The 25,544-nt window shown below is 45.7% G+C and overlaps 1 protein-coding gene across 3 annotated transcripts in view; it reads right to left on the bottom strand.

Annotated features, from left to right (window-relative positions):
- Positions 1-13,240: 13,240 nt before the first annotated feature.
- HDX (highly divergent homeobox) overlaps positions 13,241-25,544 on the bottom strand; it is a 38,633-nt gene continuing 26,329 nt past the window's right edge. For all 3 annotated transcript variants that reach the window (XM_069015063.1, XM_069015065.1, XM_069015064.1), the window contains 5 exons: positions 24,237-24,444; positions 21,127-21,206; positions 19,476-19,559; positions 17,320-17,442; positions 13,241-17,113 (listed from right to left, as the gene is read on the bottom strand). In XM_069015063.1, the coding sequence (XP_068871164.1) occupies positions 16,988-17,113; positions 17,320-17,442; positions 19,476-19,559; positions 21,127-21,206; positions 24,237-24,444 (621 nt within the window). In that variant the 3' untranslated portion in view covers positions 13,241-16,987. The remainder of the gene's footprint in view (positions 17,114-17,319; positions 17,443-19,475; positions 19,560-21,126; positions 21,207-24,236; positions 24,445-25,544) is intronic.

Here is a 25,544-nt window from a genome sequence, read left to right as displayed (position 1 = left end):
AGCGAATTTTGCCTCAGAGCACAGAATAAACCACCATGATGTTCCAATATGCTAATGTATCAACAATGATGAATACTTAAGGGATTGATTGCATCCAAAATCATCCTGATCTCCATCTTCAGGGAAGTTTTTGTGACAGCAGAAGGTGTTACTTCTGCAATGGGAGAGAGCCAAAGATGTTGCCAGTTCCTAACTTTAGCTAGGAGCCCACATACCATGCCTCAAACCAGTATCCTAATCATCTCAGGTGAAAATTCTTCCCATTTTGGAAGATTATAATTAACTTCCTACTGAGCCATGCTTAGAAATATGCCTCAACCTGGAAGATTAAATAGGAACTTAGTATCTGTCAGAAATAATTCAGCAGTAGCTGTTTGTGTCTTGCAGTATAAAGACACTGGTTTAAAATTATATATTTAGAAGTTGTTTTCTCCTTATTGTGTAACAAAAGGACTTGACTGGATGAGTAATAGCTGCATTACTGGAGCAGAGAGGAGGTCGTGAATGCCACTTCAGGAATGTTAGTTTGGGTCTTCAGATAATTGCTGCAGCATCAGTGAGTGCTGAAAGGGTCCCCACTCCTGGAGGGACAGAGATCCACATCCTTCCAGCCTACTGCTGCTCTGAGGCTCCTGGGGGTCACCACAACTTCACTGCTAATTCTTCTCCACTAAAATCAAGGTTATTTTCAAGCTGTCTTGACTTTGCTCCTGTTCCAATTGGGGCACAACTTGACTCATCAGTTCTTTATTTGGAACACACATCACATTTCTGCACTTCATCAGTTCTGCTCCCAGTGAGGTCACTCGTTTGTGGCCATTCAATACTTCCTGCAAGTGCCCAGCTCTCAGTTTCACCTTTTCCCACTGCCCTGAGCTTGGAGCCACCCTTCAGCCAAGGATGCTCTTTGTAGATCTGTGACTTTGGGTTCAGCAGGACACAAGCTGAGCACATTCTGGAATTCATTTCAGAATCAATATCTGAAGCCCAGCTTCTTTTCCCATTAACTCTGGTAACAATATTCATAATAATTTCAATGGGAGCATGATAATTCTGTAAGTAATTGCTATCAGGAATTTAATTTAAACCTCATTTGACTGACATTTCTTGTTTGCAAGATATCTATTTTAGGAACAATGTCTTGCTAGTATATCTCTCTTCATCTTAGTCATGACTGATAACAGAATAATCATCTCAACCACTTTCCTTTTCTTTTCCTGCATAATGGCTTTACTGCATTTTTACATTGCAAACACACAAGAATAGAAACAATTAGACAAATAAGAGTATTATATTGAGATGAGCAGGTAAGTGACTAGAACTTACTTGAAACTCTTTACTAGGCTGAAAAGCCTCTCAAGTCACACACGGGGTTGTTGAAAAGACTAAGGAACAGTGCAAGTTGCCTCTAACTCATGTTTCTCTCAGCTGGGCTTACATAGGTGTATTAAATACAGGATATGTGCCAGAACTCCAACCTGCTCCTGGTTTCTCTGCCAGAAGGACATTGAGGGGCTGGAGCGAGTCCAGGGAAGAGAACAGAGCTGGGGAAGGGGCTGGAGCACCAGGAGTGGCTGAGGGAGCTGGGAAAGGGGCTCAGCCTGGAGCAAAGGAGGCTCAGGGGGGACCTTGTGGCTCTGCACAAGTCCCTGACAGGAGGGGGCAGCCGGGGGGGTCGGGCTCTGCTCCCAGGGAACAGGGACAGGAGAGAGGAAACAGCTTTGAGCTGTGCCACAGGAGGGTCAGGTTGGACATCAGCAGGAATTTCCTCATGGAAAGGCCTTGGCAGGGGCTGCCCAGGGAGGTTTGGAGTCCCCAGCCCTGGAGGTATCTAAGGCATGCCTGGACGTGGCACTCAGAGCTCTGGGCTGGGTGACAAGGTGGGGATAGGTCCCAGGTTGGACTCGACGATCCCAGAGGTCTTTCCCAGCCTCAGGGATACTGGAATCCTGTGCTGCTCTGCAGGAGTTCACTGCCCATCCTCCAACACTATCCAACAGCACAGCACTGCCAGCAAAGTCAACGCTGTCCCAGTCACATTGTGCTTTCCCAGGACAAATCTGAGGCAGCACTTACCAGGCAACGGATCTTCATTCAGTGTCTTTCCTACAGGGAAATGCCACAAAACACTTTGCAGTTCATTACCTCGTTCCTAATAACCAACGGCAGCCACGGGGCAGCTGAACGCTGAGTAAGGAAGGACAGGGCTCGCCACCACTCCCAGCTCTTTGTCACGTTTCCTCCTTTGCTGTAAATCTACAGGGACGAGCAATTATGAAGAATCTTCAACAAGTTGACTTTGACACTGAAAGAGCTGCTTCTCCTTTCATCGAGGAGCTGTCACAAGCATTGATGGAGCTGTGGCAGAACAGCTGAAAGTGGTAAAAATTGACAGACGAGCAGACTTGCAATGATAAGGAAAAAATCCAGTCCATGCCATGTGAGAGGCAGATTCTCACCGCCCTTAATGGGAGTGTTTTTTAGTAAATGTTGTGAATTGGCTTCAATGAGACACACGAGCACTCAATGGAGGAAATATCTCACAGGATGAGGTCAGACTTGTAAAGAATGGCTCTTACCCACAGCCCAGCCCAGCAGCAGAGACTGAGCAATAAATCACCTGTAAACAGCAAGAATAATTCTGGGGTACGTCAACCTCCCTAATGAAGCTACAAAACCTCAGCTCCAGCCTGGTTTCAGTTTACATTTCACCAGTTTGTGGTGTTTTGAAGCAAGTTTAAAATACGTAATTCTGAGCATCAATATTTATCTCATAAAAAGGAGAAGGAAAAAACCTTCAATTTCTCTTCCTGCAACAAACACAGTGTGGTACCACCTCTGGAAGGTCAGGACTCTTAAAAAGAGGAGGATCTGCTTTTTTGGTACAAAAAATTAATAAGCCTCACTTTTAAAATCTGCTAACAGTCATCTTGAGGAAACAAGAAATAATGCTGGGTTTGTGTGGGAAGGAAGCAGATTTAAATCTCAAATGAATGACGTACCTTGTAATTACAGGAACCATTGAAAGAGATAGTCAGAATTAAAATACTTCCAATATTCACAGCGAAATATTAATTTGAAAATTTTCAAGGATGGATAAATGCACATAAACAGAGGCAGATGATCAAGGTCTGAAGTTCAAATTAACTCAAAGAAAGAAGCAGTCAGCCTTGTTAAATGATATGTAAAATTGTCCCTGAGCTCAGCAGCGAGGGCTTGAGGCAGTGTGTGGCTGGGCGAGCAGCAACTTGGATTTACTGTGAAACTGTGCCTCTGTGAGTGCCACAACTGACTTCCAACAATGCCTTTTGGAAGCACATGAACTCTGAGAATGCTTCAAAATTTAAATTAAAACACCTTTCCAAATTTTCAATCACCAAACAATGGGTGATTAAGCACAATCATTAAGCTTGCAGCAACAGCAGTAATGTATTTCTTCCGTTATGACAAAGTCTTCATTGCTTAATGCATTTTAATAAGACAGTTATAAAGTATTTTATGTTGCACCTAGCTATTAATATTGGTTATTTAGAGCTCAAGGTGGAAGATGTTTTCACTCAGAGATGATTCCAACTGTATTGACAGCTACAAATAAAACTATGGACCCATTTGATATCAATTCATGGCATTTTTTTGGACCCAGTGGACCCAATGGAGTCAATTAATGGCATTTTTTGAGTGAGGGAGATTGTTACCTGAGCACAGAACCAGCAGGAGGCCCCCAGACCCCTGAGATACGATTTTAATGGGATGAACACATGATATCAATTTTCTGTACAGGAGAACACTTTGCCATAAATATTTTCTCTACAAAGGATTTTTCCTCCATAAAATGCCACACTGATTGCTCAGCATTTCCCTCTGACTCCCCTCGTGTCACTCTGATGGATCTGCTGAAGCCTCTGAGAGCTGTGGAAAGCTCAGGGGAGCCCAAAATTGTCATTCCCTGTTTGTCTGCTTGTTTGTTTAACTCCAACCCCGTGGTTCTGGCTTCCTCCAAATTCGCTTGGAGACTCTGGGAGTGCTTTTTCAGAGCTGTTGGCTTGTCACAATGACACCTCTGTTTCATTCTGCTCCATACAGCTGGAAAAGAGGGAGAGCTCCCCTGCGGACACCTTGGCTGCTGCTGCCATTCCTGGCACGGCCTTGGAGTGGGTGAGGAATCCACGCGGGCTGGGGGCTCATTGGGAAAAGCACCTGCCAGAACAACTGTGATGGCATTGCAGCTCAACAGGACTGAAATATTCCAGAGGAGGCTCCAGGGTGATCAGAGGTATGGAGCAGCTCTGCTGTGAGGAAAGGCTGGGAGAATTGGGGTTGTTCAGCCTGGAGAAGAGACCTCATTGTGGCCTTCCAGTGCCTGAAGGGAGTCCGCAGGGAAGATGGAGAGAGACTGTTTCCAAGGGTGTGGAGTGCCAGGACAAAGGGGGATGGCTTCAGACAAACAGAGATTAGAGTTACATGGGATATTAGCAAAAAATTCTTCCCTGTGAGGGTGGCGAGGCCCTAACACAAGTTGCCCAGAGCAGCTGTGGCTGCCCCATCCCTGGAAGCATCCAAGGCCAGGGTGGATGGGGCTTGGAGCAACCTGGGACAGTAGAAGGTGTCCCTGCCCATGGCAGGAGGTGGAACAGGATGAGCCTAAAATTCCTTCCACCTCAAACCATTCTGTGTCTTATTGACACCCCGCCAAGGGTCCAATTCCCTCCTCCCTCAAGATGTTTCTGAGCTGGAAATCATGGTCTGAACTTTTACAGGTGTCCTCAACCCCACAGTGACCAGCAGGCTGATCAGCCCTAGACACATTAACAAGCCTCAATAGTTATATTGTAAATGACAAAGCAGTTCAAAGAGTCACCCAAGAAGTGTAAATTAAACTTATCAAAGGTCAGATCTCGGCTGGAGAAAGCTGGAATGACTCAGTTTATCCAGAGCATGAGTGGGGTCTATTGAAGCTCTCATACCTTGAACTAAGAAATGCTTCCAGAAAAAACACTCATCATTGTAAAATCTTTGGGATATGAAAAAGAAATAAGTAACTCAACATTGTTAGTAGATAAGGGTAAAAACAGATTTTACAACCTCCTAAGCAGGGGGTTTTCTAATGGATTGTATTTTAACTTGTGCTTCTTACTACACTGCTTTTAATACAAATCATTATTTTGTGTGCAGATTTTCCCTTTTTTGCATGAATTCCAGTCCTAAAACATTCCAGTGAAAAGTCCACAGTATGAAGCTCATCGTGAGGCTTTAAGCAAACAAAAAAAGGTTGGGTTTTATTTTTTTTTCCTTATTGAGCCAAAAATCAGCCGTCATCCCAGCCCACAGCTACTCCCACGGGCAGCGCCGTCAGCGCTCTCACATCCCGCCCCGCGCCGCTTCCCGGGAGCTGCTCCCGCTGGGCCCGGGCCAAGCCCCGCCGGAGAAGCCGCGGGTGACACCGGGTGACACCCTCTCCTTCAGGTGACTGCTCTGAGCCTTCTGAAGGGTCAGCCAGGGTCAGCCCCTCAAACCCCACCGCGTTGTTGTGTTCTGCTCCCATTCCCTGCTGCTCTTCCTCTCTCTCTCCCCCAGCACCTGGATGTCCATGGCTGGCACTCCCTGCATTCCCGACCCTTCTCCTTGTTTTACCAGTTTCCATTTCTCCATTGTGCACGGACACTTTGTGTCTCAGTTTAACCTTTGTTACCTGCACTTCCAAGCTGGATTGGTCCTGTTCCCTTCCTGCTGTGGCCTCCTGGGGCCATTCACACCCAAGGCATGGATGAAAGGAAGATTTCACAGAACCCTTCAGGCTGGAAAAGACCTCTGAGGTCATCGAGTCCAGCCTCTGGCTGATGTGTGATCCTGGATCTTGGATCCCCACTTTAAGTCAAATCATGGCTCAAATCCAAGCCTTTGTTTTATCTCCATTATTAGTGTGTTTTACACCTTGCTTTGGGCTAAACCAAGGAAAGCTCTGCATTGCCCAAGCTGGGCTCATGCCAGGCCTTGCATCTGGGTGAGTGTTCCTCTTGCTCCAGAAGCCCAAAGCAGGAGTTTGGGAACTGTTCCTCTCCAGGCACTTCCTGTCATTCCTGCTCAGAGCTGCACCTGCAGAGCCAGTCCAAGATGGGGTGACCTGTGTGTCCCTGTCCCCATCCACCTCCTGGGTTATCCCTGCCGCTGTGCCTGCTTCAGAGCTGTCCCCTCTTCTATGTACACAAGTTTTCTTTCCACCTATGGAAACCCTGAGCTCACAAGATGTATGTGCAGGTCTCATAATAACCAATTTAACCAAAATTTCCACTTTTTTGATTTGCTGGAAATCCAGAGGGAGACCACAGCAGTTTCCTCTCTCTTCTTTGGAAATTTCCTTTATCCAGGAAGCCAACGTTGACTGCTGGAAGGGAGTGATCCCTGTGTGAGCCATGGCAGTGATGTGGAGGTGGGAAGGTGACTGTGAGGAATGACAGGAGCAGCAAACAAAATGTACCTCACCTGGCTGGACCAGTCACTGCCCCAGGCTGGGAAATCAGGAATCAGTGCTGTGAAGGAAAATCTGAAATCAGTCTCTAATAACTGCTCATGGCCTGGGTGTAAGTTGGAGCTGCACTGAACCCCAGCGTGGTGGAGCCAACAGAACCTCTGATGCATTGAGCCATGGTGAGACATTGATTTTGGGGTGACTCAGAGGGGCCCCCACTGCCCCAGCCCCCTCAGAATTCCAGCCACACACACTTCCCTGCCCAGCCATCCACAGCCCGTTCCCAGAGCCCATCTGAGCGTGGCTATAAATACACACCCGGATCATCCATCGACATTTAAATATAATACACTGCCAGAGTGAGGGGTTTTAAATATCTGAAGGATGTGGTATCTTGGAAACCGATTGCCTCGAGTTGCCCAAATCAATTACAGAGTGAATCAACACATGGCTCTGGCGTGGGAGCAGCGAGCAGCCGGCGCTGCCACCCGTCCCTGTCCCCATCCCTGTCCCCGGGCTGGGAGCACGGCAGGGAACGGCTCCGGCAGAGCCAGCTGCTCCTGCTCCCCCAGGACAGGACACACGGGGGCACGGAGCAGGGGCAGCACTGAATGGTTTAACAGCTTCTTCAGCTGAATTGAACGGGGGAAAGCAGTTGAAAATAATCTGCAAAGGTGATAGGAGTCTTTATTTGGGAATGTTTGCACAAATTATGGGGGTTTTACTGCTAATTGCTGGACAAGGATTATTTTGTCAATATTTTCTGCCTGTCATTCAGGCCATCAGCAACACTTGGAAAATTGTGAGTCCTGGTTCTTGCTGAGGACACAGATCATGGCAGCATTGAGCCAGCTCACAACCCCCAATGGCAGCAAGAAATGGCATTTTCAGCGACACACTCGGGGTTTTGTATGAAAAAAAACCTGGACAAATTAATATTTTAAAGAATGGAAACTCAGGAAATCATATATTTGTGAAGTGTGATTGTAGAACACACAAAAAAGTGTCCATCCTGTTCCCATGGCCCTGAGCTCAGTGTTTAGACAAAAGGCACATTCCAGCAGGATTTTTCCCAAAAAGGGGTAAACCAGGGAGCCTGTGCCAGCATTACTGGGCTGGGGTCAAACCCCGCTGCTTGGCTCTGCAGGTGTCTTGTGAGGAGCCCATGACCCGATCCCCACACAGGAGCTGAACACGTTCAGCTGTTTCATTCCTCCCTGATCAGTTTTGATTCCTTGGCCAGGCTCTGTAAAAAGACTGAAATTTTAAATAATGGTCCAAAAATGGGATGATGTAGCTGGGAGAGTGTGGGTTGCTGAGAGAAGAGAAGGCTGAGCTAAATATTTGGCAGAATTAAGCAAACCAGGAAAGACATGTGGGCATAAAGAAATAATTCAATATTCAATTTCTGGCAGAATTCATGAAATCTGTTTATAGTTTGGATCACAGTGAGCCATTTATTACTGTTATGGGAATGAAGGTCTGGGGGGTTTGGTTGCAATGGGTTTGCAACTGTTACAGAGGGAAATGATTAACAGAACATTAAACCCAGGTTAATTAACCCGTGGTCTTTGGCCTGATGGGGTGTCTGTTCCCAGGTGCCATTCCAGTGATTTACCCTTCCCAAAATGGGCTCTCCTGGTGTGGTTGCTGCGCTCTTGCTCTGTCCATCCTTGAGGGGGTGGCACCTGCTGGGTGACTCCTTCAAATTCACTTCAAATTCCCCTGAATTTTGGCCAAGCCCAAAATCTTCTGAAGGAAGAAGTAAAGGGCCTTTAATTGAAAATTTCACATTCAACAGAAAAGAGGAGGAGACTGCCAAGGGAAGATTGAGGCTGGTGGGAATTTTTCTTTCAAAAAAAGTCAAATGAGCTGTTTCCAGTGAAAAACTCTACACAGTCCAAGATTATTCCATATTTCCAGCAAGAAATAACCAAAAAGCAAGATCAAATAGTACATAAAGTCTGAACATTTTCACATTCTGCCCTTTCCTCTACTTTATTTCACCACTAAAATAACAACTGCAAAAAAATAACCAGAAAACACCTTTTATTCCAGTTTCTTTCTCCTCCCATGACCCTTCCCCTCGCTCCCTGCAGCAGGAACGTGGAGCTGGAGTGGCCACCCCAGCTGCCCCTGCTGGTCACGCATCACCTCATCCCACGGGGCAGCTTTGGTGCCCCCAAACCTAAATCCATGTGGGGAAACTAAACTGGAATATGCTTCTGGTTTATGGCTGCACCCTTCAGTCTGATCCCAGTCTCCTCTTTACTAAATGCCCGATTTATTTTAGTATTTGATTTTTCATTGACACAAAAGTAAGTTGCTCATTCTGGAATATGAAGTATGGGGACAGTTCAAGGTATTTTTTCTCCAGTTCCTGGTTTTTTTTTGCCACCAGGTGGCAATGGAGCTGCAGCACCACCCGGCTCGGGGTGGGCTTTTCCCAAAACATCCGAGCTCGGGGTCCCAGGAACGTTTGTTAATAAATCTTTAGGGCCGGACAGATATAACTCCTCTCTATCCATGTTCTCCCTGGTTTTACCCTCCCTCTCTGCAGCCGTAATTCCAAATTGGACGGGAGTTGAGCTCAGAGTTTGGGTGACGTCGGAGTGTTGAGAGTTCAATTAATCAGGATTATGCAAATTTGCAGTGCAGGAGAGGAGCCGGGTGAGCGTGTGGCCACAGGATCCGCAGGACGCGGCCACTCCGCCACCTGCCAGCCTCTGCCACCAAAGGCCGCCTGGAGCTGCGGGATCCGCCTGCACCTTCCCCCCGCGTCCCTGCACCTTCCCCCCGCGTCCCTGCACCTTCCCCGTGTCCCTGCACCTTCCCCCCGTGTCCCTGCACCTTCCCCCCGTGTCCCTGCACCTTCCCGCTGTGTCCCTGCACCTTTCCCCCGTGTCCCTGCACCTTCCCCGTGTCCCTGCACCTTCCCCCCGCTGTGTCCCTGCACCTTCCCCCCGCTGTGTCCCTGCACCTTCCCCGTGTCCCTGCACCTTCCCGCTGTGTCCCTGCACCTTCCCCGTGTCCCTGCACCTTCCCCCCGTGTCCCTGCACCTTCCCCCTGTGTCCCTGCACCTTCCCGCTGTGTCCCTGCACCTTCCCCGTGTCCCTGCACCTTCCCGCTGTGTCCCTGCACCTTCCCCCCGTGTCCCTGCACCTTCCCCCCGCGTCCCTGCACCTTCCCGCTGTGTCCCTGCACCTTCCCCCCGTGTCCCTGCACCTTCCCCCCGTGTCCCTCCCTGCACCTTCCCGCTGTGTCCCTGCACCTTCCCCCCGCGTCCCTGCACCTTCCCGCTGTGTCCCTGCACCTTCCCCCCGCGTCCCTGCACCTTCCCGCTGTGTCCCTGCACCTTCCCCCCGTGTCCCTGCACCTTCCCCCCGCGTCCCTGCACCTTCCCGCTGTGTCCCTGCACCTTCCCGCTGTGTCCCTGCACCTTCCCCCCGTGTCCCTGCACCTTCCCCCCGTGTCCCTGCACCTTCCCCCTGTGTCCCTGCCCGACACCAGCCCGGGATGCCCCCAGGCACCAAAGCCCTTTTCCGTGCGATCCCTTCCGGCTCTTTTTCACTGTTCCTGGGTTTGAATTAAATTTCAGTGCTGCTCCTCAGCCGTGGTACCGCACTGGGAGCTCCCCAGGACAGCGGGGCTGGTACTTTCAGCACCGGAATTGCTCCTAAAGCCAAGAAGCATCAGCTTTAACAACTTTTCCCAGTTTCCATCCACATGGATTGGGACTGAGGTCAGAGGCCACGGGATTTAGCTCTGGAGGTTTTTAACTTGGGAAATGCCAAGGGATGGGATGAAAACAGCACCAAGAGCTCACATTTAGCTTAAAAATAGCTTTAAAAAAGCCCCACAACTCAACCCCCTTCATGTGAACTGAGCTGTGTCAGTGCTGGGTGTGCAGTGCCTTCATTGGACACAAATCCCTTTGGGAAGGGACAACATTTCACTGCTCCTGGGACAGAGGGTTCCAAGTTCTGTACAAAATTCTAATTCTGAAAAGCCTCTCCATAAATAATAATTTATATGGTGGGAACTGGAGAATTAGGTCTGAGCCCTGATGTGGATTTAGTTCTTGTTGCTCTGAACAGAACCAAAAATTTCCAAGGCCATAATAAACACAGAAACAGAGAAGTTCATATAGGAAAAGGAGTTAGTTCACCTTTATTTCATTTCTCCATAGTCCCAAACTTGACAGACGTAGAAAAATATCCTTGAGTCAGTAGACAAATTTACCAATGCTAAATAGCCCTTTTCTCTGACCATCTGGGCCACCCTAAATACATTTGTACAAGCATTACTTCAGGGGGGGTCAATAAAAGGTTCTTCTAAACTATAAACAATAAACTACAGAGGAAAAACTCGAGCTACCAAAGCATGCAGATGAAGGGATCTTCCAAAACTTCCAAAAAAAAAAAAAATTAAGAAAGCAAACCAACTTTGAGATGCATTTGGAGGAAAAAACAAATTAGGACAAATTGAGGAAAAAATAATTAATTAAGAGAAGTCAAAGCAAACTCTGTAAAGGATCTGTGGATAAGTTAAAATATCTATGGCACAACTTTTCACCAAAAAAAATTAAGGCGAAGACCAACGTTTTATATAAAAATAGCTGAGCAGGCTTCGAAAGCAGGAAATCAGCATTTCCAATGATGACTCTGTTAATACAAGATTATAAATACCCTTTATATACACAGAAAACCAACTCAATACAAACGTCTGGACCGGTTCTCCGGGCATCTGGCACTCAAAATGCCCAGAGCAGGTGTCCTGGACCATAGTGGAGGTACTTCAGTTGAAGGTTTGTAGTAGTTTCTTTGCTACACGTACTGATACAAATCATAAAAATGCAATATAAATAATGATTTTCACAGAGAAACTCAGGAATACACTCAGGTTACAAAGCTTAAGGAATTGGCCCATAAGGAAATGATAAAAGATTTTAAATCATCAATTATCCTCTTTTGTAGGCTAAGGAAAACATCCAAGTTATACAATAATATTTAAACTTCCAGAGTATTTTTAAAATGAAACTGATTCCTATAGTGAAATAAAGCAGAAATTATCATGGCAGAATATTCATTATCTCTTCATAAATACAGCAGTTTGTTTATTTGCCAAGATCACTTAGAAGTATCATTATTATGGGCATTTTCAAGAATTTCCAAGCCTAAAAGTTACCAGTTGCAAGGACATAAACAATAAACCATATTTGTATGGATGGATCTGACTAATTTTCAGAACTATGTAATTGATATAGAGCAAGACATGAAAAGAAGAGCAAATGAAATCTATTTTCCATTAGAAGAATTCCATTAACATTTCAAGTTAAAATACCTTTGTAGAGCTACTGTGATCAAGTTCAGTGTATCTGTGCACATTGTAAATCTGCATCTGTGTGTTCACACACACTCAGTAATTCCAGAACTAACCCTGGAAATGATAAAATTCCTACTGGAAAAGACAATTTCCCCCCAGCACAATTCAGTGTATTTGCCACTGACTTTTTGAACTGTTATTTCACAAAATCTGCAGATAAAGCAGAAGCTCTTGTTTTCCACAACATAGAAACCTTTTAGTTTATTGAAATTTTCTTGACTAAAACCCAGAACCTTCATTTCTGCCTCTTTGTGCCTCATTCCCTCCATCCCCTTGTGCATCCTGCCACTCTTTCCCCTATATTCCAGGGAGAGAAATGTGACGGGGGAAATTCAAGGAACTCTTTTCAGATGAAACTTGAATACAAACATGGTCTAAATCTACATTTGACCTTTTATTACTGATCCATTTTCATTGAACACTTCAAAATCCTTTCTACAAGGTCTCTATAAAGTTATGCCAAAAAAAGGAAACAACTGACACAAAAATCTGCAGAGGTATTTATGAACTGTGATGTCTCAGAAAGTGTAAAATCCTTTTCCTTACAGTGCTGAGATCACTGACTGCTCTCTCAGATTAATTCATCTGATGCACTGAGCAATGTTACAACAATCATTAATACCAGAATCAAGGATAATCCCTATTTCTCACAGTAACTGCACCAAAACCAGCACAGCCACCCCACCATCCTTCAGCTTTAACATAAATATTTTCTCTCATGAATATATGCTAAGATTTTCTCCCTAATATCCCATTATTTCCTTGTCCACAGATTGTGATGAACACAAATACAGAAAAACAGCACTAAAATAACAAAGTGAATGGCTCACACTCAGCTAAAACCAAGCACAAAACTGAAGGATGCATGTTGGGAATAATTTATTGCCTATAAAAGGTTAAAAAAAAATCCTAAATTCACATTTTCTGTGTGGGTTTAAGGGGTGTCACATTTCAGAGGTAGCATTGTGTAAAATGTAAAACAGAGCTGGAAAAGAGTTATTGACTTAGTTCAGTAACATGGGAAACTGTTCCCAGAGCCAAAGCACTGACCTGAACTGTTTTCCTTCCAGGAACATCCTTAAACACCTCTTTCAGTCAAGAGGATTTGCTCCTTTGTGGGAAAAGAACCCCCACAAGCCCAAGGCTCTGCCCTGTTTCTGTTGCCTTCTGACCAAAGCAGCTGCTGCTTTTCAGAGCAATAAATTCTCACACTGAACACCTGTTCTGCCACAGGAAACACCCATTCTGTAGTGCTGCTTTGTCTATTTTTTTTCCCCAACCTTCTCAGATTTCACGTTTGGTCAAATGTGACAAAATGTTCTTGATTAAAGAAATCCACCACCAGAACCCAGCTCGTGTTCTCTGGCAGCCAGGTGGAGTTTCCTCACTAACGTTGCCCAGGCACCTCCCAAGTGAGCTGGGAGGATTTGGGGCAGAAAAGGCAGGATCTGGCCAGGTTCCAGCCCTTCAGTCCCCGGGTCCCTGCTGGCCTGGGGCAGCTGGGCAGGGGGCTGGAGGGAGGACATCAGTGAGTTGTTCCTGGGGCAGGAATTCTGTGCTATTCCCCTAATGCATATTCCTGCTCCTCCTCACACCAGCAGCACCCTGAGAGCCCAGGCCAGCAGTGGCTGTGTCCAGAAGGCCGAGGGGAAGGCCAGTGCTGTGCAGGAGTTTGTGGTCAGTGTCAGGAATACAGCAGTGCAAGACATCCCAAAGGGGAGAGCAGATCCACTTTAAGCAGTGATTCCCATTCCCGAGCCAGGATGTCCACGATGCTGCTGGTTTGTTCCACCACTTCACCTGCATGAGCCCAGCAGCAGACACAGCTTCTGCCATTGGAGAAGACAGAACCTTTCCTCACTCACAGGGCTGCAAAGCCCCAAACTCCTCATCTCACACTTTTTATTGCCTTAGTGAAAAGAAATACTTGGAGAGATTAAAGTGCAGAGCTGCCTCCAGGGCTGGGCACTCCAGAAACCTCGTCTGGTTCATCTGCTCAGGTACATTTAAATCTGCCCTGAATTCATCCACTGGAGTATTTATTGTTTTATTGGAGTATTTCCTGTTACTGTCAGACCTATGGATGTGACTGAAGCATCACCTGCAGGGAGAGGAAAGGAGGCAGAGCTCCAGGAAACAGGGTTTTAACCATGAGCAAACTTTCCAGCATCTAAACCAGCTCCCCAGGGAGAGCCTGGCCTGTCTCTGGTTGAAGTGTCTGTTCTAAGCTACTTTCCCACCTGGGTTTCCTCTCTGATGTTCCCATGGATGCTTTAGGAATGAACAAGGCCAGGGAAGTCATCATTCATGGACAAAGTCAATGAGAGACTGTGCAGGATGGTCAAACATTGATACGTGGCCACAGAAAGGTGATAAAACCATTAACAGGTGGCCCTTCTGCTGTGGTGATGATTCACATTAGAGTCACTCACTGAAACAGAAAGGGGGCTGATTTCTGTCACCCTGAAAAGCATCTCCTATAGAAGGTTATGAAATGATGAACTGCACTTAACAGGTGTTTGTTACCTTCCTACAGACAGGGGAAATACCCAGAACCCAAATCCACCCCAGAGCCACCCCCACTGCTCTCCACTATTTAAATACCACCAACAGTGACAGTTATTAGATTTTTGTTGGAAATACACACTGATATTCAAAGAAAGCCCAGCCAAGGAGCTGTGGAGTATCTTCCTCCCCAGATTTCATTATTCAGGGATAGAATTTACACTTGTTTTTCCTGACTATCCTGTAGTGTTCTCATGTCCCAGGCTGTGGCAGCGCTGCTGCCTCGCTGTGTTTTGTCTCCCCACAAGAGAAAGGAGCACAGAAATCCCCCAGGGATGGGGTGGGCGTTGACTGCAGCTCATCTCAGCCACACATCCAAGAGGATTCCAGCTTCCTGGAGAACAGGGACTGACAAAATTGCTTGTATCTAGCAAACAGTTCATTCAAAATTCATCCCTTCGATTTGTTTGGATATGAAATAGCAGCAAGACAGCAAAATATGAATCACCAATGAAGTTTTCCTTGCAGGAAGGTGGATGATTTAACTGACCGTGAAATTGAGAACTTCTGTTAGGAGTATCCCGCCCTCTGTCATGGGAATTTAAGTGGAAGAAGCAGGAAAACAGGGTCCAAATAGTGGCAAATCCCAGCATTATTTTTTTGATTTTGCAGAAAACAAGAGGTTTCATTGTCAGTGGCACAAATTTCCTGTCTAGAGAGAACAGCAATAGAAACCATTGTTGGCCTGGCATAGAAAACCCTTTATAAATGAGTTTTTCAGAGCGAGCAGAATTCCAGCTCAGCTCTATGCTCCCTGTGAAGGACAGCACTGTGAGCTCTGCTCACAAACCTCTGAGTTTTAATGCCTCAACTCACACACAGGCCCAGCAGCCTGGAATTCTGGGGTTTCTCTGTGGAAGGATAGCTCTGTTGGGAACTAACAGAATTGTACAGGGGCAGAACTGTGAGGCTTTTGGTTTTTCAGAACACCTTTTAAAACTGTTCCTGCTCTTTCTGCAGCTGGTGTTTAACAGTATTGCTAAAAGTTCCTCATGCCCAAGGACAGGAGAGACTAAAAACCTGGAAGAACAGAGCCCACTACTGACACTAAACAAAAAGAGCTGTACAAGTGATGAGGGAGGAACTGATCAGACTGAGAAAACCCTAAAACCTGAGTTAATCCCAGTATTAAAGAAAAAAAAGGTGTTATTTCCCCAACACTCTGGATTTGCTGAGCGACACCTTGGACCTCCCACTGAAATTAAGGGGATTACTCACTGCATGAACAAAGATTCCCCAGAGTCAATTATTATTTGGCATAAAATGGAAAGATCAGGTTTTTTACAGCCTCAAGTATCTGTGTGAAAAATGCTTACTGAGGGATATCCAGGTTGGAATTGGAGAATCAATGCCATGGGCAGGCACCTGCAGCATCCCACAGAAACATCCTGGAGGAAAAGAGCTCCAAGGTTGAGACCAGCCTTGGACTGGTCGCTTCCCTGTCAACTCAACCCTGACACTGCTGCCGTGGCCAGACATTCCCTGGACACAAACACACCCCACTGAATCCATCTGAACATCTCTGCATATCCATTCCTCTACAGGAGTGAAGGGATTCAGTGCCAACAGCTCTGGGAAAGAAGGAATTCAGTTCAGCCCCTGCCTGCAATTGAGATCACTGTTCAGAAATGGCACTTGCCAAAAACTCCACCAGGCAGGGCTTCAAACTAGATCTGCAAAACTCACTTCCCAACACTGGAAAACCTTTCAGGATGCAATGACAGCTGTGGAATTCTGACTGGCTCGGTAAAATGGAGCAAAGTTTGTGGAAAAATATATAACCAAGACTTAATATGCAGAACCTTAGCATTCAGGCTTTGACAAATAAACACTGTGACTACAATCATTAAACCCTAAAGAGTGTAAACATCCAATCCCATTGCTACTGTATTAGGCAGTTGTATCCTGCAGCTATCAGGGTTCTCATTTCCACCTCATTTCTTCCAACACTTATCACTGCTTCTCCACATTAATAATTTATTGACGATAATTCAATTTTTTCAGTTAGCCTTTCAAGGTTTTTTTCAGCTATTTTGGTCAGAAAAATGGAAGATTTAACAATCTCAAGTCAGAAAATGAAAAACACTTCAGTTTAATTTCAGGTTTTCAAGCACAACTCAGAGAAAGCCTGTTATTCTATCTGGATCCCCAATTTTTAGTCCACCTACCTGAGTAAAAATGGGGAAAAATATAATAAACAGGCCTGGGGAGCACGTGACGCTGAAGTATTCACTGTGTCACATGACATTTGTTTTCCACTCTTGCATCCCTGCTCAAAAAGACTTTGCTACAGAGCCAAAGTTATTCTGAAGAGTCAGAAGTTAATCCTACCCAAGGCCAAGCTGCTCCCAGTGAACCCTTCCCTCAGCCAGTTCTTTGATTTTCCAAACCCAACATTCCCAGTTCCTGGGCAGTGCAAGGCCGTGAGGAGCCACAGCTGCCCTTCAGCACCGGCTCCTCCTCCTCAGGCTGGCTCCCCTGGGCTGAGGACACTGCAGAGCAAAAGCCTCTCTCCTGAACCCTGCACCTCACGTGGGGTTTCTGTTCTGTCAATTCCAAAAAAAGAAAAATCACAAACTGTCTGAGGCATTTTTCTCCGACAGGGACGAGAGGCTGAATGAGGTATCATCGGGCTCCGGGGATGTGTGGTTGAAATCCATTTCTTCAAGTTCAGGAGGTAAGTCTGAAAGCAGGGCCTACAAGGGAAAATACATATATAATATATAGTACATACACTGTTAGGTGTGGTTTTTATGTCAGCAGTCAAATGTGCTTTAAACAAAGAGTGAAAAAACTAATTGAGTTTTTCAATCATAATCTGAGCCTCTGGAATAAACCCAAGGGAGGGACACAACACAAAAGGACAAACACCTTCTTATATTAAACCTGCTCCAGGATTTACCTGCTGCTGTTCTTTATCATCTGATTTAATTGCAAGTATCAAACTCCGGGTAAACGTCTGCAGTTCAAAATATTTCTGTTTGTGGTTCTCCAGCTGACTCTCAATGAACCTGACTTCTTCATTCTGTGGGGAAATCAGAGAGTTCTGGGAATAATAGCAGAACCAGGAAATCCTTTAGGCTGGAAAAGCCCTCTGAGTCCAACCATTCCCCAGCACTGCCAAGGCCACCACTGACCATGCCCCCAAGTGCCACATCCACAGGTCTCTTAAATCCCTCCAGGGATGGGGACTCGACAAAGCATTGGAATAACCACAGCTAAACACACCTGGCTTAAAACTCAATGGTTTCAGTGACAATGACAACCAAAGCCCAGATCTCTTCCCAGAAGTGATCAGGGAGGGCACTGTGAGAAGAGACAGCAAATAAATTCCATTATTGCAGCAGAAGGCTTGACACAAAAACCAGGGAAAACGACTTGAAACTTCCTCCAAGCTATCACGAATTAACAGATAACATCCTCCAGTGCAGCTGGGTTTGACATGGATCAAGTGTCAGCTCACCAAGCTCCTCAGCATCCCTCGGGTTACAGGAGAAACAGGAATATCACAGAGTGACAGAATGGCTTGGAAGGAACCTTAAAGATCATTTAGTTCAACCTCCACAGAGTTAGTTATGGGGCTGGAACTGGATGTAATATATTACAAAATGAGGAAATATCAATAATTTGTATGCTTTGGCTAAAAAGGCATTTTCCCAATCTATACTTGCAAATCTCCTAATTAAAAATTCCAATTTGATAGGTACTTCTGTTTATTCCAAGTATCTCTTCTCCTTCAATCTTACTGGTATGGAGGATCCAAATGCTAAACCTGTTGATCAGTGCAGAGCTAAAATTAATTTTCTCTGGTTATTCACCTCTGTGAAGATCACGAAAATCAACCTGTTTATTTAGGTTACAAGATCACAGGCATTGCTCATTTTTGCAGAAGGGCTCTGCTTAATAGCACCAACTCATGAGAGAATAATGAAAAAATATTATATTCACGCTCACACTTTCTAGACTGGCTGCAATTCAGCTTTAGTTGACATGAAAAGCTGAGACTATGTGATGCTCTAAAGCTTTGTAACAAACCCTTAAAAATGGTTGTATTTTGGTTGGTTTTTTCCCAGAAAATTCACATTTTTTTCAGTGAAAGCACTGCTCACCACACTGTCCCAGGTGATAACAGCTCTGGGAATGAGAGAGGAATATTTGGGCTGCGATCTTGAAGCTTTCATAAAAAATCAGCTGAGTTTTTCCCGATGGAAACTTAGCAGTTGCCTGTTTAGCTTTGGATTTTTCCCAGCCCAGGAAGAATTCAGATTTAGGCAGAAAACTCAAGGACTAATACATGCTGTCAAACAACAACCCTGGCTCTGCAGGGCACTGTCACAACAAGCCTTTCACTGCACTGACAGGTGACATTAAGAAAAGGTCATTCCCTCTCCTGATTCATTCTCCACTGCCCTTCCCAAGAAAATGCTGCTGGAAGGAGGAATTTTTGTTCTGAAGAGATGATCTGTTTATTATTTTGGTAATTGATTATTGTCAGGGCAACAGACCTGGTTTCTAAGGGAAAAAATCAGCAATGGAGGTAAAAACTCAAGGAAGCATGGAACTATGGCAGCTCCTCGGAGAGCAGCGCACACACAACCCTCAGCCTTTGGCAGCAGACAGGAGCTGTCAGGATCCAACTGCTTTTCCTCCCTCCCACAACCACCACTTCCAGGCACGTCCTGGGGAATGACTTCTCCTCAGATCCCCCCATTCCATCAGAGGATTCCAGCTGTTCAGTCCCTTCCAGAGTTGGCAGCATCACGCTGCAGGGAAAGCGCCACAGCATTCCAAGGAACAATTCTGGTGGAGCGGCTCCATAAATCCCTTCATTGGGACACATGGGGGGGTTGCAGGTCTGTAGAAATGGGGTTTTCCTGCCTCCATTTGGGTTGAAACATGGATAAAGTGGCTGAAGGTGGAATGAGGGCATGATGTGCACACCAGGAAAACAGCGGAGGAGCTCAGGATCCCACCAAGCCTTTGCTGAATTCCTGACAGATCCACCCCCTGAACTCCCTGGGATTATCCTGCTGTCCCTGACACAGCCCCATCACTCACCTTGTAATCCAAAAGAGAACTCATCTGATCCACTTCAGAATTGCTGATCAGATCACTCTCTTCATCATCTAAAATTTCTATTTTCTGAAACAGAAGCAAACCGTTCATTCCGTGGATTCCAACACAGAGAGGGGACAAACAAATGAGGATCCTCATCCCAAAGGGGCAGGAAGGATGAGGGATGAAGGTGAGAGAACTCGGTGCTGGCTCCTGAGGAGTTCTGAGCCCAGCAGCCCCCATTAGATGGCAATCATGCACCTCAGCCAGGAGATCCAGCGGGAATCCAGCGGGAGCTGCTGCCATGGAGACTGGGGCTGTTTACAGAGGAGGAGCTCCCTGGCCCCAGGTTTTTGGCTTTAAGTGGCCCATTTACCCCCTCATAGCCCCTGCTCTGCTCTGCTGTTGCAAAGGAGGGTCTGGAAGTTTATCCCCCTGGACAAAGCAGCCATTGCAGCAAGTGCTGACCTACTCCTTGCCTACAGAAATCAAGGAGTTCTCCTCTGGCCTTCCCTGGCCACAGTGCAAGGGGAATGCCCGAAGCTGTAGGGGATGCTGATCCAAAGGACACCTCCAAATGCATAAATATGGACATTTTCACCTAATTCACAAAAATTTGGGGAGCTTTTTATACTGGGTTTTAAAGATACCTGAAGCACAGTGTTAAGGCCAAGCCTAACAGTGATTAAAACTCAGAAATATGTCCCAAGTTTTTTTACTGTTTTTAATTGTTTTGACAGTTGTGAACATTTCTGAGCCTGTCTGTAGGAAGTTAAAGCAATTTTACTGTTTTTTAGGATAGTGCTAACCCAGTGCAGGGAAGGGCCCTACTGGCCCAATCCATGCTCATGGGTCATTCCTGAGGTGTTAATTCAGAGGTTTTTCCTGCAGCACATGGTCCCTTCTGCCTGCACACCAGGAATTTCCCTGAAATTACTGAGGAGAAATCCTTCCAGGGGCATTCCCAGCTCTCCCTGGCAGGACCCACCAAGCTCCCAAGCCTGTGCTGAAGGCAGGGAGGATAAAGCCCATTTTGTGTGCTCCAGTGTCTGCAGCCCAGCTGAAGAGACAAGAGCTCAGAGGTTTGATGTCCCCAGGTTCTCCTGCTCCATGAGACCTTCAGTAACACTGGGACTCAAATATTTTCGGTTTTAGACTCAGCTTGAGGAAAGAATCTCTAAATAACTACCAAACATTCACCCTCTCTTTCTTAGACACACTTTTTAAGATAGGAAGGGAAAGAACAGATTAGAATTTCAAATAGGAAAACTGTATCTCTTATGCAAATCCAATGTATTTTAGTCCAATTTGAAGTGCATTTTTAAAAAGTTTTGTTACAGTGTTTTCAGAAGAAAACATGAAGAAACTCTTCCTTGGTTTTGTTCTCATTATCACATCAAAGACACAATCTGGGGTTCAGGCAGAGCTGAGTCTCTTGGGCACCATCTCTGCAAACCATTTCTACTGAAGGTGTTGGGGTTTTTTCCAGCTGTGTTTTAGTATTTTTAGTACAGTTTTAATGCTCAAATAGGAAAGGCTTTCAGCACACACAACTGGAGTTGTCACCTAGTGAAAAACACAGGTGCTGGCCAACAACCTCAACATTAATTAAGGAGTTATTAATGAACTGGTGGAAAAGGAAAGGTGTACATACCACATTATCAGTGGAAACTGGATTCTGGTCATCATCTTTGTGGCCAATTTCTTCATTTTGAAGTGCTTCATTTGTCTCTTCTGCAGAAATAAATTGGTTTTGTCAGATTTCATTCCAATTTTATGCTGAAGGACCATTAATGGTGTTTACCACTAAATGTCACAGCTGCTAAATCCAAGAGCAAAGTCATGGTATCAATGTCTACTCAGAAAACAGAACATCTGCCTTATTAAACAGACATCTTGTCACAAGTGTTTCAGGCCAACATCAAACCAACTGTGACCTGAAACAACAACAAAACTACCAGTTATTCTCTGCACCAAAACCTTCCCATTTTTAGGCTCAGGCTGGAATATTCAAAGGTGATGAAGAGTTTCACAGTAGAGGTGTGCAGAAGTTGGGTTTTTTTAAAATTAAAATAAATTCCTACATGAAAAATCCTGCACTCCCTGAAATTCTGGGATACATATCTAAATCCCACCTCCTCCTTGCAGACACTGATGGGTTTTGAACCAAAAACTGGTCAGATTATGGAAAATGTTTATCCCTAGTGAACCCAAGGTGCTTTTTTATGTATAAACACTTGAAACCAGCAGATTTTACCCTGGTATTTCAACCACAAAGCATGAGAGATTCCATTGACCTGAAAGGCCAAGGACAACACATAACCCAAAGAAAGACAAGCCTATTTACCCCTAAAATTGAAGTCTGATTCTCATATTTACTTGACTTCTGCCTATTAAAATAGAAATCTATTATACATATTAAATATAAGGAGGAAAAGAGGGAAGGGGCAGCAAGGTTCAGGTGGGACACTGGGAGGGGCAGGTGATGATTCCAGAGTCTGTCACCTGCACACAAACAGGGATAACAGGATTTCCCTGGGATTACCAATGCTGCCAAAGACAGGGTAATGTTTAAGCCAGACCATGCAAAGACAGTTAATGGTGTTAAACAACTTTCCTATAAGTTAAGTATCTCTAAACTGAGCAAATTTGATTTGAAATTGTTTCAAATAAACTTAATCTGCCACTGGTCACAGCTCCAGAGGATAATTTGTGCTGGGAGCACTTGGGATCAAATGGGAGCACTGGGGAGCAGGGAGCAAGGAAGGGTGAAGGTCACTGGGTGAGGATGCTCCTCAGGGACTCGGGGACATTCCAAGGCACCCAGCACTCTGCAGCCTTGATCTAACACCCCTTGGATTCAACAGCTGAATGAAGCAGCTCCCTACAGCATTCCCAACTCCTTAAATATTCACCCTCAGCTCATGGAACCCAGCACAGCCCCACTGGCCTCCACTTACACAGCGTGGACTTAATTATTAACACACAATTAAAAAAGGCGAGGCAGTAGGAGAGCTTTAATGCTCCATTTCCATCACAGCACAGGTTAGTTTTTTATATTCACACACTACATTTTAAAAGCAGGAGCCATCAACACTGTCACTCTAATTAGGTGACTAGAAGTTGCTTTTGTCTGTCTTTCAGAGTGGCTTTTTGCTGTTGTTGTTTCGTTTTTTTAATAAATTAGGACCAAAAGTTACAGTTCTCAAACATTAGAACAATTCCCTATCTGTGCCTGAACATAACCTGTGAGTATTGGGGGAAATATTTTCCAGGAAGTTCAAAACCAGCTGAGCTGCAGCAGTGAAACCTCCTTCTTTGAACTGGAGAAATGAATAGAAATAATTGTTGTGGGAGAACAAAGGAATGGAAGTGGGATTCCTGGATGCTGTGGAAATCCTGTCGTTTCCTTGCACTTCCTTAGGCTTTGACACTAATAATGCACCCAAGTGTTCAGCCTCACCTTGCTTGATGAAAGCCTTGCTCAATGAACATTGAGTTTTCCTCACTTGAACTACAGACACTTCAGACTCTTCCCTGTCACCATTTTCTTTCAAGCAGATCTGACTTAAATCAGCTCCTTCCACACCTCAGGCAAATCAAGGACTCTGAGATTCCTCATCTCACTTGGCTTTCAATCACTTGACCCTTTTCTTTATCATCTTATTCCCTCTACAGTCGAATATGACAAAGCTCTCCCAGACTCATTCCCAGCCGCTCTCCGTTCCCCTGGCTCTTCCCTTTAAATTGTTCTGATGAAATGACAGGATCAAGCCTGGCACACCGAGCTGCAGCAGCAGCAGGCCCGAGGTCAGGCTTTCTTCTAGCTTGGAGAGCAAAGGCTTCATTGATCTCCTCTAAGCAGAAGCACTGGGAGCAATTAGTGAGTGGGGGATGTGCCGGGCTCACGGACAGGAGGGGCAGGGAGACATCGATCCCATGTGCTCCTGGGAGGGAAAAGGGAATTAAAGTTGAAGGCACTTCTCATTCCACATCCTGTAGTTTACTGAGGACACCCCCCGTGTGTGCAGTTCCAAGGCACCTGAGCTGTCCCCTGCTCCTGGCTTTGATCTGCTGGGCTGTGTTTGCCTGTCAGAGAGAGCAGCAGGAGGCCTGGGCAGCTCCTTGTTCCAGCCTGAGCTGAGGGGTTCCCTGCCAGGAGAACTGGGAATGCACAGCCCTGCTCCAGCACAGCAGCAGCTCCACCCCCACCAGTGCCTGGGGTGATCAGGACCACAGGGATGGAACCATGGAATCACAGCACGGGTGGGGGTGGGAGGGACCTTGAAGCTCATCCCATTCCACCCCTGCCAAGGCAGGGACACCTTCCACAGACCAGCTTGCTCCAAGCCCCATTCCAGGGATGGGTTGTCAAATGGCCATTCCAGCTGTCTGGGAAGAACTGAGCAGTTGGCAGAGAGCACTTCTTAAACCTGGCTTCCTTGGGAAGTGAGGCTTCTCCACCCGGACTGTCTGCCAGCTCTCACTTGCACCAGCAAAATGTGAACTTGTGATTTCATTTCAGATCAATCTGGCAGAAATGGGGCTCATAGATCAAAGGTTTCTCCAATCTTTGTGTAACAAACCCAACAAAACTCAGAGACACAGAGGTAGAAGAAAGAGACCAAACAGTACCTTCAGCCCAGGCGGGGTGGAGCACTTGTGACTCTGTCAGACGTTTTTGAATGTGTACAACAGAATCCAAAGCATGCACACTGCACAAAATTGAAAATATAGGCACAGTAGTAACTGCATTCCAAATACCTTGTGAGCTTCCTTCAGATAAGCAGATTGATACTTCATCATTCCTATCATTATCATCCCCCACTTCAGTAGCAGTTTCCTCTCCTGGATTAAGTGCTGATTTAGAAACAAATTCAGATTGATCAGAGAAATCAGCAGGACCTCCTCTAGGGGGCGGGACCTCAATCCCCATTAAACGATATTTCCGTCTTCGATTCCCAATCCAAGTCTTGTAAGAGAAATAAACATGAATGATATCAGAAACTATAACAAAAGCAACAGGCCCCCAACCAAGTGACATCAGCACATCTGGACCAGTTTTTGACCCTCCTGAGGGTGCTTCCTGAAATCCTGTGTCCAGGTTCAGCTTTCCAAGGGAAACAGGAAGATGCACAGCAAAAGAAAAAGAAGCAATAGGCACAAGTGGCAGCAAGGGAAGCTCTGACTGGAATTGAAAATAAAAAAAGAAAAAATAATGCTTTACAGTGAGGCAGAGGGACAGTTTGTCCATAGGAGCCTTGGCACCTCCTGCCTTGGAGGTACTCAACATTTTACTGGGCAACATCCTGACAAACCTGACTTGATTCTAAAGTCAATCCTGCTCCAGATAAAGAGCAGGACTAAGTGACTTTGTAAGGTCTCTCCTCACCTAAATTATTCAACAAATTTAACATAGGATCTTTGATCCAGGTTCTCCTACTCTGCAACTTCCATAAGGGGACTGAAGCATCCAATGACCCAAACATCTCCCCTGTTCTAGGATTTCCTGCAGCACAGAGGGAACTCGCCAAGGTGACAGAGCCACATCACTCCCCTTGGAGGACAGAAAGGAACTTGGCAGAATAAAGCTCAGAGCAGCCCATCCTCCAGTCCTTTTTGGCTGGAACACAAAGCTTTAAGAAAAGTTGTTTGCAGTGAGTGTAGAGGAACACACTGGGAACAGTCTGGGAGATGAAACAGGCCCAGGGAACCTGGAAACCCAGCCATGGTGGGATGGAGATGGATGCTTTAAGTTCATCTTACATCAATAAAACTGAGTTTCAAAGGATCAAAAAAAAAAAGAAGAAAAGACCCACAATCCAAATTCACCAAGTGGATCTGCACACCTGGTCATTCATTTGCTGTCTCTGATGAAGAAACATCTACACCAAAAATTATTGAAGACTCAAAGTTTAACATGATGTAATAAGGATTGTCTGCAACTCTTCACCTCCTAAGGCTCTCCCTTCCCTTGTGTCACTCAGGCTTTTGACTTCTCATCTCATCTCATCTCAACTCTTCTCAACAGCCCCTGCACCCCAGACCCTTCATTCCATCAAATCAGCTCTC

The sequence above is a fragment of the Aphelocoma coerulescens genome, chromosome 4A (genome assembly GCF_041296385.1).
Source record: "Aphelocoma coerulescens isolate FSJ_1873_10779 chromosome 4A, UR_Acoe_1.0, whole genome shotgun sequence".
NCBI classification, from domain to species: Eukaryota; Metazoa; Chordata; class Aves; order Passeriformes; family Corvidae; genus Aphelocoma; species Aphelocoma coerulescens.
This window is presented reverse-complemented; position numbering and strand designations above follow the sequence as displayed.